General features: G+C 54.9%; 1 protein-coding gene across 2 annotated transcripts in view; it reads right to left on the bottom strand.

The window, feature by feature from the left end:
- Positions 1 to 11,016: 11,016 nt before the first annotated feature.
- Positions 11,017 to 13,071, bottom strand: part of CYTH4 (cytohesin 4) — a 32,867-nt gene continuing 30,812 nt past the window's right edge. For both annotated transcript variants that reach the window (XM_009217243.4, XM_031656320.1), the window contains one exon: positions 11,017 to 12,926. In XM_009217243.4, coding sequence (XP_009215507.1) covers positions 12,854 to 12,926 — 73 coding nt within the window. In that variant the 3' untranslated portion in view covers positions 11,017 to 12,853. The remainder of the gene's footprint in view (positions 12,927 to 13,071) is intronic.

Here is a 13,071-nt window from a genome sequence, read left to right on the forward strand (position 1 = left end):
CCCAAACCGTTGATGGACAGGATTTGGCCTAGGGGCTGTAGTTTGCCCACCCCTTGGGGGATGGTTGGGAGGTGGCAGAGCTGGGGTTCAAACTAGGTTCTGCGTGTCCACGGGCTTCTGGACCAGATCAGCTCCAAGTGTGTGCCAGACCTCAGCTCCCTTGTCTTTCCCTTTCGGGTTTGTTCTCCCATCTTGAGATGCACAGAGCATCCTGCTCCTAGGCTGCCCATTTTGGGCAGGAGGCAGCGTGCCGGGCAGGCCACGGGCTCTGAATCCCCCAACTCAGAAAAGGGTCCCCGCTCAGCCACTTGCCAGCTTGGAAGGCTGGAAACCTCTCCAGGCCTCAGTTTCCCCACCTGTAAAGTGGAGCATAGTAGATAACTCACCCACAGGGTCGCTGTGAGGCTGCAGTGAGAATGTACCTTGAAACTTCTCCCCACCCCGCGGCTGCCTCAGTTTCCCTCCCCCCTCCTTGCCTCTGAGCCTGGTCTACTCCTGCACCGCGGCCTCTCCCACCTCCCCACACCGCCGTCCCCCTCTTTAATGCAGAGAACGACATCCTGGGTGTCTCCCAGCTGCCTCCTGCGCACCGACGGTTTCTCGAAAGCTTTTAAAAACGAGGCTCCCTCCAGGGCGGCGGCAGGGATGGTGGGGAGGGGGGCGCCCACCCTCGGGAGCTTCCCCGGTGGGCGGCGGCGGCCGCTCCCAGCCTTTTCGGGAGATCTATGGCTGATTATAATGGAAATCAGGCCCCAACAGAGCGACGGGGTGGCGCGGGAGCGGGAGGCGCTCGGTGCGGCTGAGACGCGCGCAGGACCCGCTCTGCCAGCCAAAGGAGCGGTGTAGGGGGAGGGGACGTGGGAGCCTCCCGCGCTCCTGGGACACGCGTGGCCTGTTCTGGCCCGGGTGCCCGGGTGACACTGTTCCCGCGCAGGGCCGATGGGCTGAGCTGCAGCCAGAGGGGCTGGGGGTCGCGCACGGAAACCTGGGCGCCCAAATCTCGGAGTTCATTTCCGCCGGTCCCTGGGCCCTTGATATGAGTGGTGCTGGATATTTTCAGTGCAATCAAAGGCAAAAGCAGTGGGGTTCACGCCACCACCTCAGGAACAGAATTGGGGCGTGTAATGAGCTCAAGCCCTGTGTACTGGGCGCGTGTACTCAGCGCCCAGCACCGACCTCAGGGCGCTGATCTAGTTAAATCCTTCCCTTGGGCATGGTCAGGCCCATTTTACAGATGAGACGACAGACACCCAGAGAGGCAAAGCTCACACGGCCAAAGCAGTCGAGGAGAGACCTGAGCCGGGAGTTGTCCAACTCCTCTGGTCAGTTTTTACACCTTGGGTCATCCTGTCTCCAAACTGAGGATGACGCCTTTAACCTTCCAGCAGCGCATCCAGCTCTGGCCTGCCCTGTGCCTCTCTGCGGGGGGACTCCACAGATGGGGAGAGAGACAGCGTGGCCAATACTGGAAAGAGCTGAGGGTGAGGGGTTGTCCTGGTGCTGAGGGGCCCTTAGTTTCCGACTATGCCTTCTATCACCACCACAGGGTTTGAGATGAGCCAGGATCCCCCACCCCCACCACCCCTCAAGGTGCAGGAGATCTCATCATTCAAAATCCATTTCCTTTGTATTGTCACATTCTGGACAATCTAAGCTTAAAAGTGATAGAGAAAATAAAAATGGGTAAGTCAGATGGATTCAGCCACTCTGAAAGCCAGAAAAATGGCCCCAGCAGACAGGTGAGCAACAGCTTTGGAAAAATCTCTAGCAATCAAGCACGGCCATGGGGGTTTATCTTTGCTCTGTAATGAGCCCAGGCAGACAGAGAGGAAAGGCAGAGAAACCCGCAGGTGAATGAACGGGCAAAGGGCAGGAGCAATGATTCACACTAGAAAGGAAACACAAATGCTTAACCCTCACAGGGAAAAAGTTCATTTCCACTCAGATATGAAAGGAATACATATATTAATCAATGCAATTCCATTCAAACTCACAAATATTTTAAAACATAAAGTTATTTAATCTACCACTGAATAACTGTAACTAGCTTTAACTGAACTCTTGGTTACCCTGGCAGTCCATCCTCCCAATGGCTCCAATTCACAGATAGGAACCTAGGCTAAGAGAGGCTAATTGCATAATTTGCTCCAGGTTAGACCTCTGGTGAGTAGCTGAGCAGGGTCACCTGTCCTGTGACAAAGCGGTGGCATCTGGCCGGGCGCGGTGGCTCATGCCTGTAATCTCAGCACTTTGAGAGGCTGTGAGGCAGGTGGATCACCTGAGGTTGGGAGTTTGAGACCAGCCTGATCAACATAGAGAAACCCCATCTCTACTAAAAATACAAAATTAGCCAGGCTTGGTGGTGCATGCCTGTAATCTCAGCTATTTGGGAGGCCGAGGCAGGAGAATCGCTTGAACCCAGGAGGTGGAGATTGCGGTGAGCCGAGATCGAGCCATTGCACTCTAGCCTGGGTGACAAGAGCGAAACTCCGTCACAACAAAACAAAACAAAACAAAACAAAACAAAACAAAACAAAACAAAACAACAAAGCCATGGCATCCGTAGTTCTCAAGTGTGATTCGGAATTTGGAAAACAGCCGCATCAGCATTGCCTGGGAACACATTCAAAATGCAAAGGTTGGCTGGGGGCGGTGCCTCACGCCTGTAATCCCAGCACTTTGGGAGGCTGAGGCGGGCAGATCACGAGGTCAGGAGATCGAGACCATCCTGGCTAACATGGTGAAACCCCCGTCTCTACTAAAAATACAAAAAATTAGCCGGGCGTGGTGGCGGGCTCCTGTAGTCCCAGCTACTCGGGAGGCTGAGGCAGGAGAATGGCGTGAACCCGGGAGGCGGAGCTTGCGTGAACCCGGGAGGCGGAGCTTGCGTGAACCCGGGAGGCGGAGCTTGCAGTGAGCCGACATTGCGCCACTGCACTCCAGCCTGGGCTACAGCGAGACTCCGTCTCAAAAAACAAACAAACAAAAAAACCGCAAAGGTTAGGCTTCACCGCAGCCCTAATGGATCAGAAACTCTAGGACTGGGGCCCAGCAATCTGTTTTAAGGAGCTCTCCAGGTGAGTTGGAGGCTACAATTAGAGAATGACTGCTCTGGGCTCCAGGAGAAGGTAAGGAAAGCAGGCACAAGCTTCTGCTGCAGAAGGCAAGTTGTATGGGTCCAACCGTTTTGAATTACATATGGACAACAGGTATTGTGAGCCTGTAAACGGCCACCAGTGGCACCTCTGAGAAGCCACGCAGACATGGCTTTATCCATGGAGGTATTTAAGACAATGTATTTATAAACATGGAATACTGGAAACACTGAGTCTCCAGCAATAGGGAACTGGGGACAGAAACCTTGGTTCATCTATGAGATGGCTGCTGTGCAGTTTTGAAAAGTGAGTGTGTGAAGGCCACACAATGTGGTACGATAGGAGCAGACAAGTCCTCCTGGGTTGCACAGGACTTTCCCAGTTTTAGCACGAGAAAGCCTGCGTTTTGAAAAACTCCTTGGTCCTGAGAAAATGGGGACAATTGGTCACCCTAGCCATAATCGGCACTAGTGCCGCACACCAAGTATTACTGTCCTCCCATGTTGCAGGGCCGGTGGTAGGATGGTATTTCATCTCCCCTTGCAGTGAGGTAGCTATGTGACATGTTTTGCTCAATGCAATGTGAGCAGAAGCGATGTGTCACGTCCAGACAGTGCTCCTGGCAATTCATGCCAGGATGGCACCTCCTCAGCCTCAGTCCCTGAGTGATTATGATAAGCAGAGACTCCATGCCAACCCCTCCCCTGCAATCCCAGGGCATAGGGTGTGAGCAAGACATAACTTCTTGTGGTGTGTGAAGCCACTGAGATTTGGGGATATTTGTTGCCACGGTGTAAACTAACCTGTCCTGGCTGGTATACATGTGGACATCCGGGTTTCATAGTCTTAAGGCTTCAGTGTTAGGCCGGGCACGGTGGCTCACGCCTGTAATCCCAATACTGTGGGAAACTGAGGCGGGCGGATCACCAGATCACTTGAGGTCAAGAGTTCGAGACCAGCCTGGGCAACATGGCGGAACCCTGCCCACCTCCAGTAAAAATACAAAAATTAGCCGGGTGTGGTGGCACATGCCTATAATCCCAGATACTCGGGAGGCTGAGGCAAGAGAATTGCTTGAACCTGGGAGGAGGAAGTTGCAGTGAGCTGAGATCATGTCACTGCACTCTAGCCTGGGGGACAGAGCGAGACTCTGTCTCCAAAAAAAAAAAAAAAAAAGGCTTAAGTGTTAAGGTTACAAAACTGCATTTGCTGTATCATTGCAGAGACATAACACATAAAGTGTAGAGGTGTGCTGGAAATATTCTGAAATGTTTACAAAAATATCAGGTAGAGGAATTCTTTGTCTAGTTTTTTTTTTTTTTTTTTGAGACGGAGTTTTTCTCTATCGCCCAGGCTGGAGTGCAGTGGCCAGATCTCAGCTCACTACAAGCTCCGCCTCCCGGGTTTACGCCATTCTCCTGCCTCAGCCTCCCGAGTAGCTGGGACTACAGGCGCCCGCCACCTCGCCCGGCTAGTTTTTTTTTTGTACTTTTTAGTAGAGACGGGGTTTCACCATATTAACCAGGATGGTCTCGATCTCCTGACCTCGTGATCCGCCCGTCTCGGCCTCCCAAAGTGCTGGGATTACAGGCTTGAGCCACCACGCCTGGCCTTTTTTTTTTTTTTAAACTTTTAGGTTTGGGATACATGTGCAGGTTTCTTACATAGATCAACTGCCATGTGAGTTTGGTATACAGATGATTTTGTCACCCAGGTGACAATAGGCATAGTACCCACCAGGTATTTTTTTCTAATCCTCTCCCTCCTCCCACTCTCCACCCTCCAGAAGGCCCCAGTGTCTGTTGTCTCTCTCCTGGTATTCATGTGTCCTCATTGTTTAGATTCCACTTATACGTGAGAACATGCGGTATTTGGTTTTCTGCTCCTGTCTATGTTCGTTTGCGTAGGGTAATGGCCTCCAGCTCTAGCCATGTTGCAACAGAGGACATGATCTCATTCGTTTTTTGGTCTAAGATTTTTCTTCCTCTTCATTGCGCTTTCCAATTTTCTGCAATGAGCATGTTTTATTAATTTTTAAATAGGGGATGTTTTCTTAAAACATCATTTCTTTGGATCAAAGGTTGGTCCCCTCTGGGCTCTTATTTATGAACTAAAAATCCCTTGGGGGAAGGAGAAAGAGAAAAATTAAGCTTTAGCTTCAAAGGATCAAAGGGACTGGAAAGGTCACAGAATTAATCTTCCCCTTCTGCCGGAGCCTTCCGGCCGGTGGGTCCTCCTGGCCTTAACAATCGGATCAGATGTCTGTTCCTGGCTGTGTGACTCTGGGCAAGTCACAAGCTCTCCGAGCCTCCACATCCTCGTCTGTTAAATGGGAATAATCCTGTTTACCTTGTGGGCTCTTGGGAGGATCAGATGAGATGAAGTATGTTCTACAAATGCCAGTGCCTTCTGCCTCGGCCTTCTTCATGGAGCCTCTGTGCTGGGTGATTTAGGGCTTGTCCCTGAATGTCCGTGAACTTTGGTTTCCTCATGAAAGAACAGGAAGGCTGCTTTTATAGGCCAGGGCATTTCTGGATGGGGCTGGAGGGCCCCGTACAGAAGCTGAGAAGGATGGAAAAGGCGAGGGCTTGTAGGCCTTGGCGTTCAGCAGCCGAACAAAATCTTTGAGCCTGGCAACCCCAGACCAGGAAGCCACCCCACCAAAAGCCAAATTGTGAAACCTCTGTAGTCTTAAAGGAGCCCTCGGGACAGGGGTGGTCAGGGAGGGCTTCCTGCAGGAGGAGAGCTGGCAGGATGGCATAGACAGCCCCCATTACCTTCCATGCTTCTGTCCTGTTCAGAGTCCTTGATCTCAGCCCTCTCGAGGGAGACTCCATCAAGAACGTAACAGTGACAGCTAATATCTGCTGAGGGCATGCAGTAGACCAGGTTCACCTAATCTAGCGTCAGTCCACACGGTGCCACTTTGGGGTAGGACTTGGGGAGACTCACCGTGGAGAAAAGTTCGCTGGGTGAGTTGGTAGCGGTAGAGGCTGAGCCCGATCTGCTCCGGAGGAAACAGCTGTCCTTTCCTTCTCCAGGATGAAGCAGCCACGGGGCACAGCTCTTCCAGTCCACAGGGCCACCCAGAGTGACCTCAGTTCCTTGCTGCGCTTGTACATATGTCTGATATCTAGGGTGATATCAGACATATGTCTTGGGGTGCCTGGAGCAGTCCTGGTTTGTGCCTGTTGTCCTGGCGTCCCCTGAAATCCAGATTCTAGCACTCACAGAAAGGGCCTATTATGGATGATGAGTTTGTAGCCGCCCTGACACAGGTTTCAAATCAGATGGCGCTGGTTCCATGCCGGCTCAGGTCCTTCTTGGCTGGGCCAGATCGAGCCTCAGGCCCTTCTCTGTAAAGTGAGGATAGTCACGCCTGCTTAGGGAGTGCTGGAAGGTTGGAAGACAGCACGTAGTGGGAGGTGCTGGCCTTAGTGAGTGCTCCATGGTTGGTGGCTTTAGCCATGACATATTGATGCTGGGCATGGTGGGGGTGGGCAGGGGTGTCCAGGGCAAACCTGGGTCTTTGTGAGTTACTTTTGAGGGTCACGTGCTGTTAAGAACCCACACACTTGGATTGGAACCCAGGCCTGCAGGTGGACCCCAGGACCCAGGTGCCTGCCAGTATACACCACTGAGCCAAGACTAAATGGCCAAGAAGCGGGAGGGGGTGGAATCGGGTAGACAGGGGAGGGAGGGAGGGGCAAGTGGGAGAGGTGGGAGGGGGGAGAGGAGGAGGAGATAAGAGGGTGCGGAAGAGGAGGTGGGAAGGGCTGTCTGCTGAGCCCAAGGCCCTTGTCTAACTCGCAGTTGAAGGTGTCCACGGGGAGGTCCTGCTGCCCCTCTGACACAGTGTGACCTGTTCACCTCTCCTCTTCCCAACTCCTTCCCCCGACCTGCCCTTTGCTGGGCTGTTTTGGGGAATGCTGTCACCTCCCACAAGTCTTAGTCCTGGAGGCCCGTCAAGCCTCTTTCCTTCTGTTCAGCAACCGCTCTGTTCCTCCCTCATCTTCTCCAGCCCCCTATGGCCCACCTAGCCTCCTTAACCCATCCCTTGAGTGGTCGATCTGAGGGGCTATCCCCAGACGGCCTCCAGCAGAGTCTCTCTCCTGCTTTGAACCCTTCCCTGGCTCCCGCATCGTTCTGGTAAAGTCACCCATGCAGGCTGGCCAGTGTGGCTCCGCTTCCGTTCCATTCCAAGTCCCGCTATTCCAGGCAGGCCTCCTCCAGGCCCACCAAAGAATTCACCGCTTCTCAAATGTGCCAGACTCCTGGGTGGGGGCTCCGTGCTTCGGTCTCCCCAGGCCCCACAGCCCCCCTTCCCTCATCCTTACTGTCACTCTTCACCGCAAGGTCATTTCTTCCTCCTCTCCTGGCCCTGCCTGCAGACCAGATTCGCCCACGTTTCTCCAGAGCCCAGCGCCCGGCCTGGCACTGCCACGGGAAGAGCTTGTTCTCCCCAGCGAGGCCCTGCGGAGTCTGGCTTTTCTCCTGGAGGGTGGTTGGTGGATCTCGGGCAGAGGAGGCTGTGCTGTCAGGAAGAAGCCGAAATGGATGGGACAATATTGCCAGACAGGGAGGGAGGTGGAGCTGACTCGTGGGGACGGTCCAGAGAGGGTCCGCCACTGGGCCAGGATCACGTGGCAGTTGGGGACAAGGTCAGGATTTTGACCCAGATGTGTCTCACTCTCCGGCTTCATTCTTCAGCCATTCTGGGTGCAGTCTGGAGAGTTGGGGGGCATGCAGGTGTGAGTGGCTGGGTCTCTGGTACCCCTCAGAGGCCAGGCTCTCAGGACACTTGGGGTAGGAGGTGGTCCTCCCGGAAGGAGGGGCTGGAGCCTGCCAGTGTCCTGGGTGGGAGCAGGCCTGTCTTTGATGCTCACCCTTGCAGACCCCTGCGGAGGGCCTGAGTCATTGCTGAGCCAGCAAACATATTTAGCTCCTTTCATGTCTGTAATAAATCAATTTCTCCAGATCTTTCACACCTGCCACTCGACTTGGGCTGCCTGACCCCCTCTCCTGTCCCCCGGCAGCTCTGCGTGCCAGGCCTCAAGATGGAGGGGCTCCTCCTCCCCAGGTACCTGGCAGGGGCCCACTCTGCCTTCTCCAAGCCCCGCTGCCCTGGTCTATTCGAACCCACAGCCTTCTGTGCCCAGTTAGTCCTCCCTCAGGCTGGGATATCTCCGTTCAGCAGCCACATTACTGGATGTCCCGCTCAGAGCTTCATGCAGCCAGAGCTGCGGCCCCAGAGCTGCAAGGATCCTGCCCTGTGCACGCAGCTCAGTCCCGGCCGGCACCCAGCCTCCCTCAACCTTGCATTCTTTTGACCCACTGGGGCTTGTGTTTGGGGCCCAAGGGAGTTCCAGAAATACCTTGCTTTGATCTGCATCCTTGTCCTGTCTCCTACTGGCCCCACTGGCTGGAAGGCTCAGGCCTCCACTTGGCTTATCTTTCCTAAGCACACCTCTTCCAAGAAGTCTTCCCAGATCTCCCCCACGGCCCCACTGCTCACATGAATCTTTCCCCCTCCAATGGCCCCAACTCCATGTTTTTGTAGCTGCACGAATGCATGCCCATAGTCTGCCTTATGATCATAATAATAGCAGCACGTAACATCCCAGGAACTGCCCAACGCTGTTGTTAGCGTTTTACATATATTTAATTATTTCTCTTTTATAGATGGGAAACCTGAGGCTCAGAGAGCTTAGGAAACCTGTTTAAGACACAGGGGAGAGGTGAGCCTTCACTGTGGCCCTCTGGGTGGCTCTTGCCGTTGCCACCCCCACCCCTGTGCCCTCTCACAGTAATGGCTTTCATGGCACCTGCTCATCTTCCTCCCCTGCCATCCCTCCCAGGGCAGGAGCTGTGTTGCACTGGTGCCTGAGACCCTCAAGAGCCCCTTTTGCATGTGGAAGTCCCCGTTCAAAGTTTTCATCATGGAACTCACCTGGCCCAACCCCTCAGGGAGGAAAATCCCATCTAGAGAGGGTAAGCAACTCGTTCGAGGCCCCACAGCCAGAAAGCAAGAGTACGAGAGTCTCCCAGTGCCAGGTCCGATGCCAGCCCCAGTGGGGTGACCGTGACCAGCACGGGTGGCAGGGAGACCCATGCTTGTTTGTGTCCATGGGTGTCTACTGGGCTGCTCGAGCCCTTGGGTCCTGGTAGATCAGGTGCCTCCCCCTTTAGGATGTCCAGGCCAGGCCTCTACTCTGGACAGAGATCCCATCCCTGCAAGGGATAGCCGGTCAGTCCTGGGACCCAGTCTGGCTGCAGCGTTGAAACCTCTTATCCACGTGTGGTGGGAGCCCCCTGCTGACCAGAGCAAGGAGCGGCAGAATGGCAGGAAGGTGAGCAGAGACGCCCTGGAGAGACTCAGGGGGCCAGCGAATCAGAGCCCAGCTCTTCACGCTCCTGGCTTGTGATGTGGCCTCTCCAGGTACTCCTGCATCTCCTGGAGACACCAACGTTCTCATAGCCCTCGAGGCCTCTGGACATTTGCACCTGCTGATGCTGAGACCCAGAGGGCCTTTTATCAGTTAACTTCAGGTGAACTAGCAGTTATTATGCATCTATTGTGTGCTGGGCACTGAGCAGGTGCATAGTCTGGCCCACAAAGAGCTCGCAGTTCTGTATGGGGCAGACATGAAGTGAGCTCACTGCATTATCAGGTGTGTGTCCTGTTCCCGGCCTGGCTACCAACACTCGAGCACCCTCCTCAGAGAAGCCCCCCCGGATTGCCCTCTGCCCAGCCCAGCCCAGCCCTCCACTGCCTGCTCTGCCCCCTCTGGAAGAGCGTGTGTTCAGGACTGCAGGGATGTGAGTCCTATGCAGGCAAGGATTCTGCCTTGTTGCACCAGTGTCTGGGACAGTGCCTGGCACACAGTAGGTGCTCCACAAACATTTGTGGGATGTACAAATAAATGAAGGTTATTGAATTCAAACTCCTCTATTACCCGCCAAGTGATCCTTGGAGCAGCAGTGCTTGCACTCCTCCAGCAACAGGGAACGCACTACTCACCTCCCATGGCAGCAGGCTCTTTTTCTCTTTCTTTTTCCTTCTCTTCTCTTCTCTTCTCTTCTTTTGAGTGTCACTCTGTTGCCCAGGCTGGAGTGCAGTGGCATGACCTCGGCTCACTGCAACTTCTGCCTCCCAGGTTCAAGCTATTTTCCTGCCTTGGCCTCCCAAGTAGCTGGGATTACAGGCGTGCACCACCACACCTGGCTAATTTTTTGTATTTTTAGAGTAGGTCTCCCCAGGTTGGCCAGCCTGGTCTCGAACTCCTGACTTCAGGTGATCCACCCACCTCAGCCTCCTAAAGTGCTGGGATTACATGCGTGAGCCACCAAGCCCGGCTCTTTTTTTTTTCTTTTGAGATGGAGTCTTGCTCTGTCACCCAGGCTGGAGTACAGTGGCACCATCTGGGCTCAATGACACCTCCGCCTCCTAGGTTCAAGCAATTCTCCTGCCTCAGCCTCCTGAGTAGCTGGGATTACAGGCACCCACCACCACACCCTGCTAATTTTTGTATTTTTAGTAGAGACGGGGTTTCACCACGTTGGCCAGGCTGGTCTCGAGCTCCTGATCTCAAGTGATCCTCCCACCTCGGCCTTCCCGAGGTGTTGGGATAACAGGCGTGAGCCACCACGCGTGGCCGGCAGCGGCTCTTTCTATCTTTAGACAGCATTGCCTGCTGGAAAGTTCTTTTGCCTTTCCATGGGCTTGTCAGAACCAGCTTGCCTACCCCTGCTTTGTGGAAGCCCCATTGGCTATCCAGCCCCTGGTGATGGCATCCTAGGGCCCTCTGAGTGACCAGCTTCCCTGCCTGGCCCTCCTTTCCTCCACTGGGACAGGGACGGAGGTGGAGGGCCCAGGTGGGGTCAAGGTGGCAGCCGCAGTCACAGAGAGGACAGAGCCCACTCACGAGTTGGATCATGAGTTTTATTCTCTCTTTGGAGTGACTCTCAGAACAGCCATTTACGCCCAGAAAATCCATGATGCCATCCCCTCCATGATGGAGGAAGCTGAGGACCAGAGAGGGGAAGGGAGTCGACTAAGGGAGTAGCCAGTGTATCCCTGGGGCAGGACAGAATCTCTGACCCCTGACCCCTAGCCCAGTGCTCCTTCCACCACCCCTGGCTGCTCCTTCATGGACCAATGAGGTGACAGCGGCAGGGTTTAGTTCCCAGGCTGACAAGAATCTGTGGATGTCCTCAAATGTCCCACAAGGTCTCCTCCTGCAGACGCCCAACCCAGACCTTGTCTGGTGCAATATCACTACCGGGTGCTTGCAGACCTCCAGAGACAGGAGTCTCACCACCTCGCAAGGCAGTTACTCCATCCTGACCCTGCGGAAGGTGTGCACATGTGGGGGTGGGTGGGGACGAGGAGAGGTGCCTCGCGAGCTGCGGTTCCTTCTGGGGGAGCCCCCTGCTTCCTCGCCTACTCAGGCTGGCAGTGGGGCAGAGGCGACATTTCCTGCTCCCCTGCCAAGGAATTTCCCTCTAGGGGCTCCCCTGCGCCTGTGTGAGGGGGTGAGAAGTGTTTCCTGTTAGTGGACTCCTCCTCCAGGCAGGCCTCCCTGGAGACAGAGCTGGCTGCTCGGGTACTAGAAGTCAGCTCTACTCTGACGATACTGCTGCAGAGGGTCTCGAGATGCTGGGACCTGCCGGTCTGCCCCTTATCACCATGGAACTGCTGGTCAGTGGTCTCAAAGGAAAGCCATGGCCAAAACTCTGCCTCTCCAAGCATGAGTTAGTTCTGTGTTACTTGCTGGCTCAGCCACTGCCTCCAGGCAGCCCTCCTGGTAACCACAGTGCACAAAACTCTCTCTTCTTGGCTTCTTGGATATAGCACCCATCCTGCTTGAGTCCCATCTGTCTGGGATGTTCTCCGTCATTTTCTTGAGAGTCCCACCTGCTCCTCTCCTCAAAATGAACATCCTTGATGGTAGAGTCTATACTGCTCTTCTCTCCCCAGCAACCTTGAATCCAGGGTCTGCCCCGGCTCCGTAAACAAGGGCTGCCATCTCCAGCTGAAAGCTGGGGCACAGGGCTAGCAGGGGCCAAGAGATTTCTAGTCCAAACACTGCAATTTTGCAAGAACTAGAGACTGGGCATGACTTGGCAGAGGGCACACAGCGAGTCAGAGGTGGAGCTGGGACTGAGCTCGTGGGGTCCGGGCTCCTAGGGCAGTGCTCCCGGAGTTCTGTCCTGCGGTCCTGTCCGTGGGTTTGAGCTGTGTGTGTGCTGAGCTCTGCTTAGGCAGAGAGGGTCAAGCCCAACCTGAGGGCAGGGGAGGGGCTGGCAGAGATACCCCTGAAAAGGAAGAGCCTTGCCAGGGAGAAGAAGCACTTAGGGACCCCACGGCTCCTCCTACGTTGAGGGCTGACAGCATCTGAGTGCAGAGAGCTCCTTCAGAGCCGAGGACACGGAAGTCCAGAGAGAAGAGAAGATCCAGCATTCTGGGGCTGGCTTTCCTCTGGCTGCTCTCATCACCCCTTCCTGTAGTGCATATAGGGCAGGGGCTTGCAGCTGGGTGCCCAGGCCAGGGGGCCTCATTGCTGGACTCAGCCCGCTGCAGCTCCCACCCACCCTCCTGAGCTCTGCCTTCCCCACTAGAGTCAGCTCAAGGTAACGGGGAAGAGCAGTGATGTCTGTGGCCCAAAAGAGTGTGCTGGGGTGGGAGGTGGGCCTCCAGGCACTGCAGGCGATGGGACTCTCAGGATGACCAGACCCCAGTGCCACCTCCAGGAATCTCACTGCTTGCTGGCAATCTTCTTCTTCCGAGTAGAGACCAGGTCATAGAAGGGGACACGGGTGATGCTGGCTCTAGAATGAGAGTGGGAGGAAAGATTTTAGGGCTGGACTGGCCGTCAAGGGGGTCTGGTCTCTCAGGGCTTGTATCAGGGGCATGAGACTCCCAGGGAGGCGTCAGCCTGCTCTGCCACAGGGGAAAGGCCAGATGGCCCCAGCA

Source organism: Papio anubis, chromosome 16, assembly GCF_008728515.1.
Source record: "Papio anubis isolate 15944 chromosome 16, Panubis1.0, whole genome shotgun sequence".
Taxonomy (NCBI): Eukaryota; Metazoa; Chordata; class Mammalia; order Primates; family Cercopithecidae; genus Papio; species Papio anubis.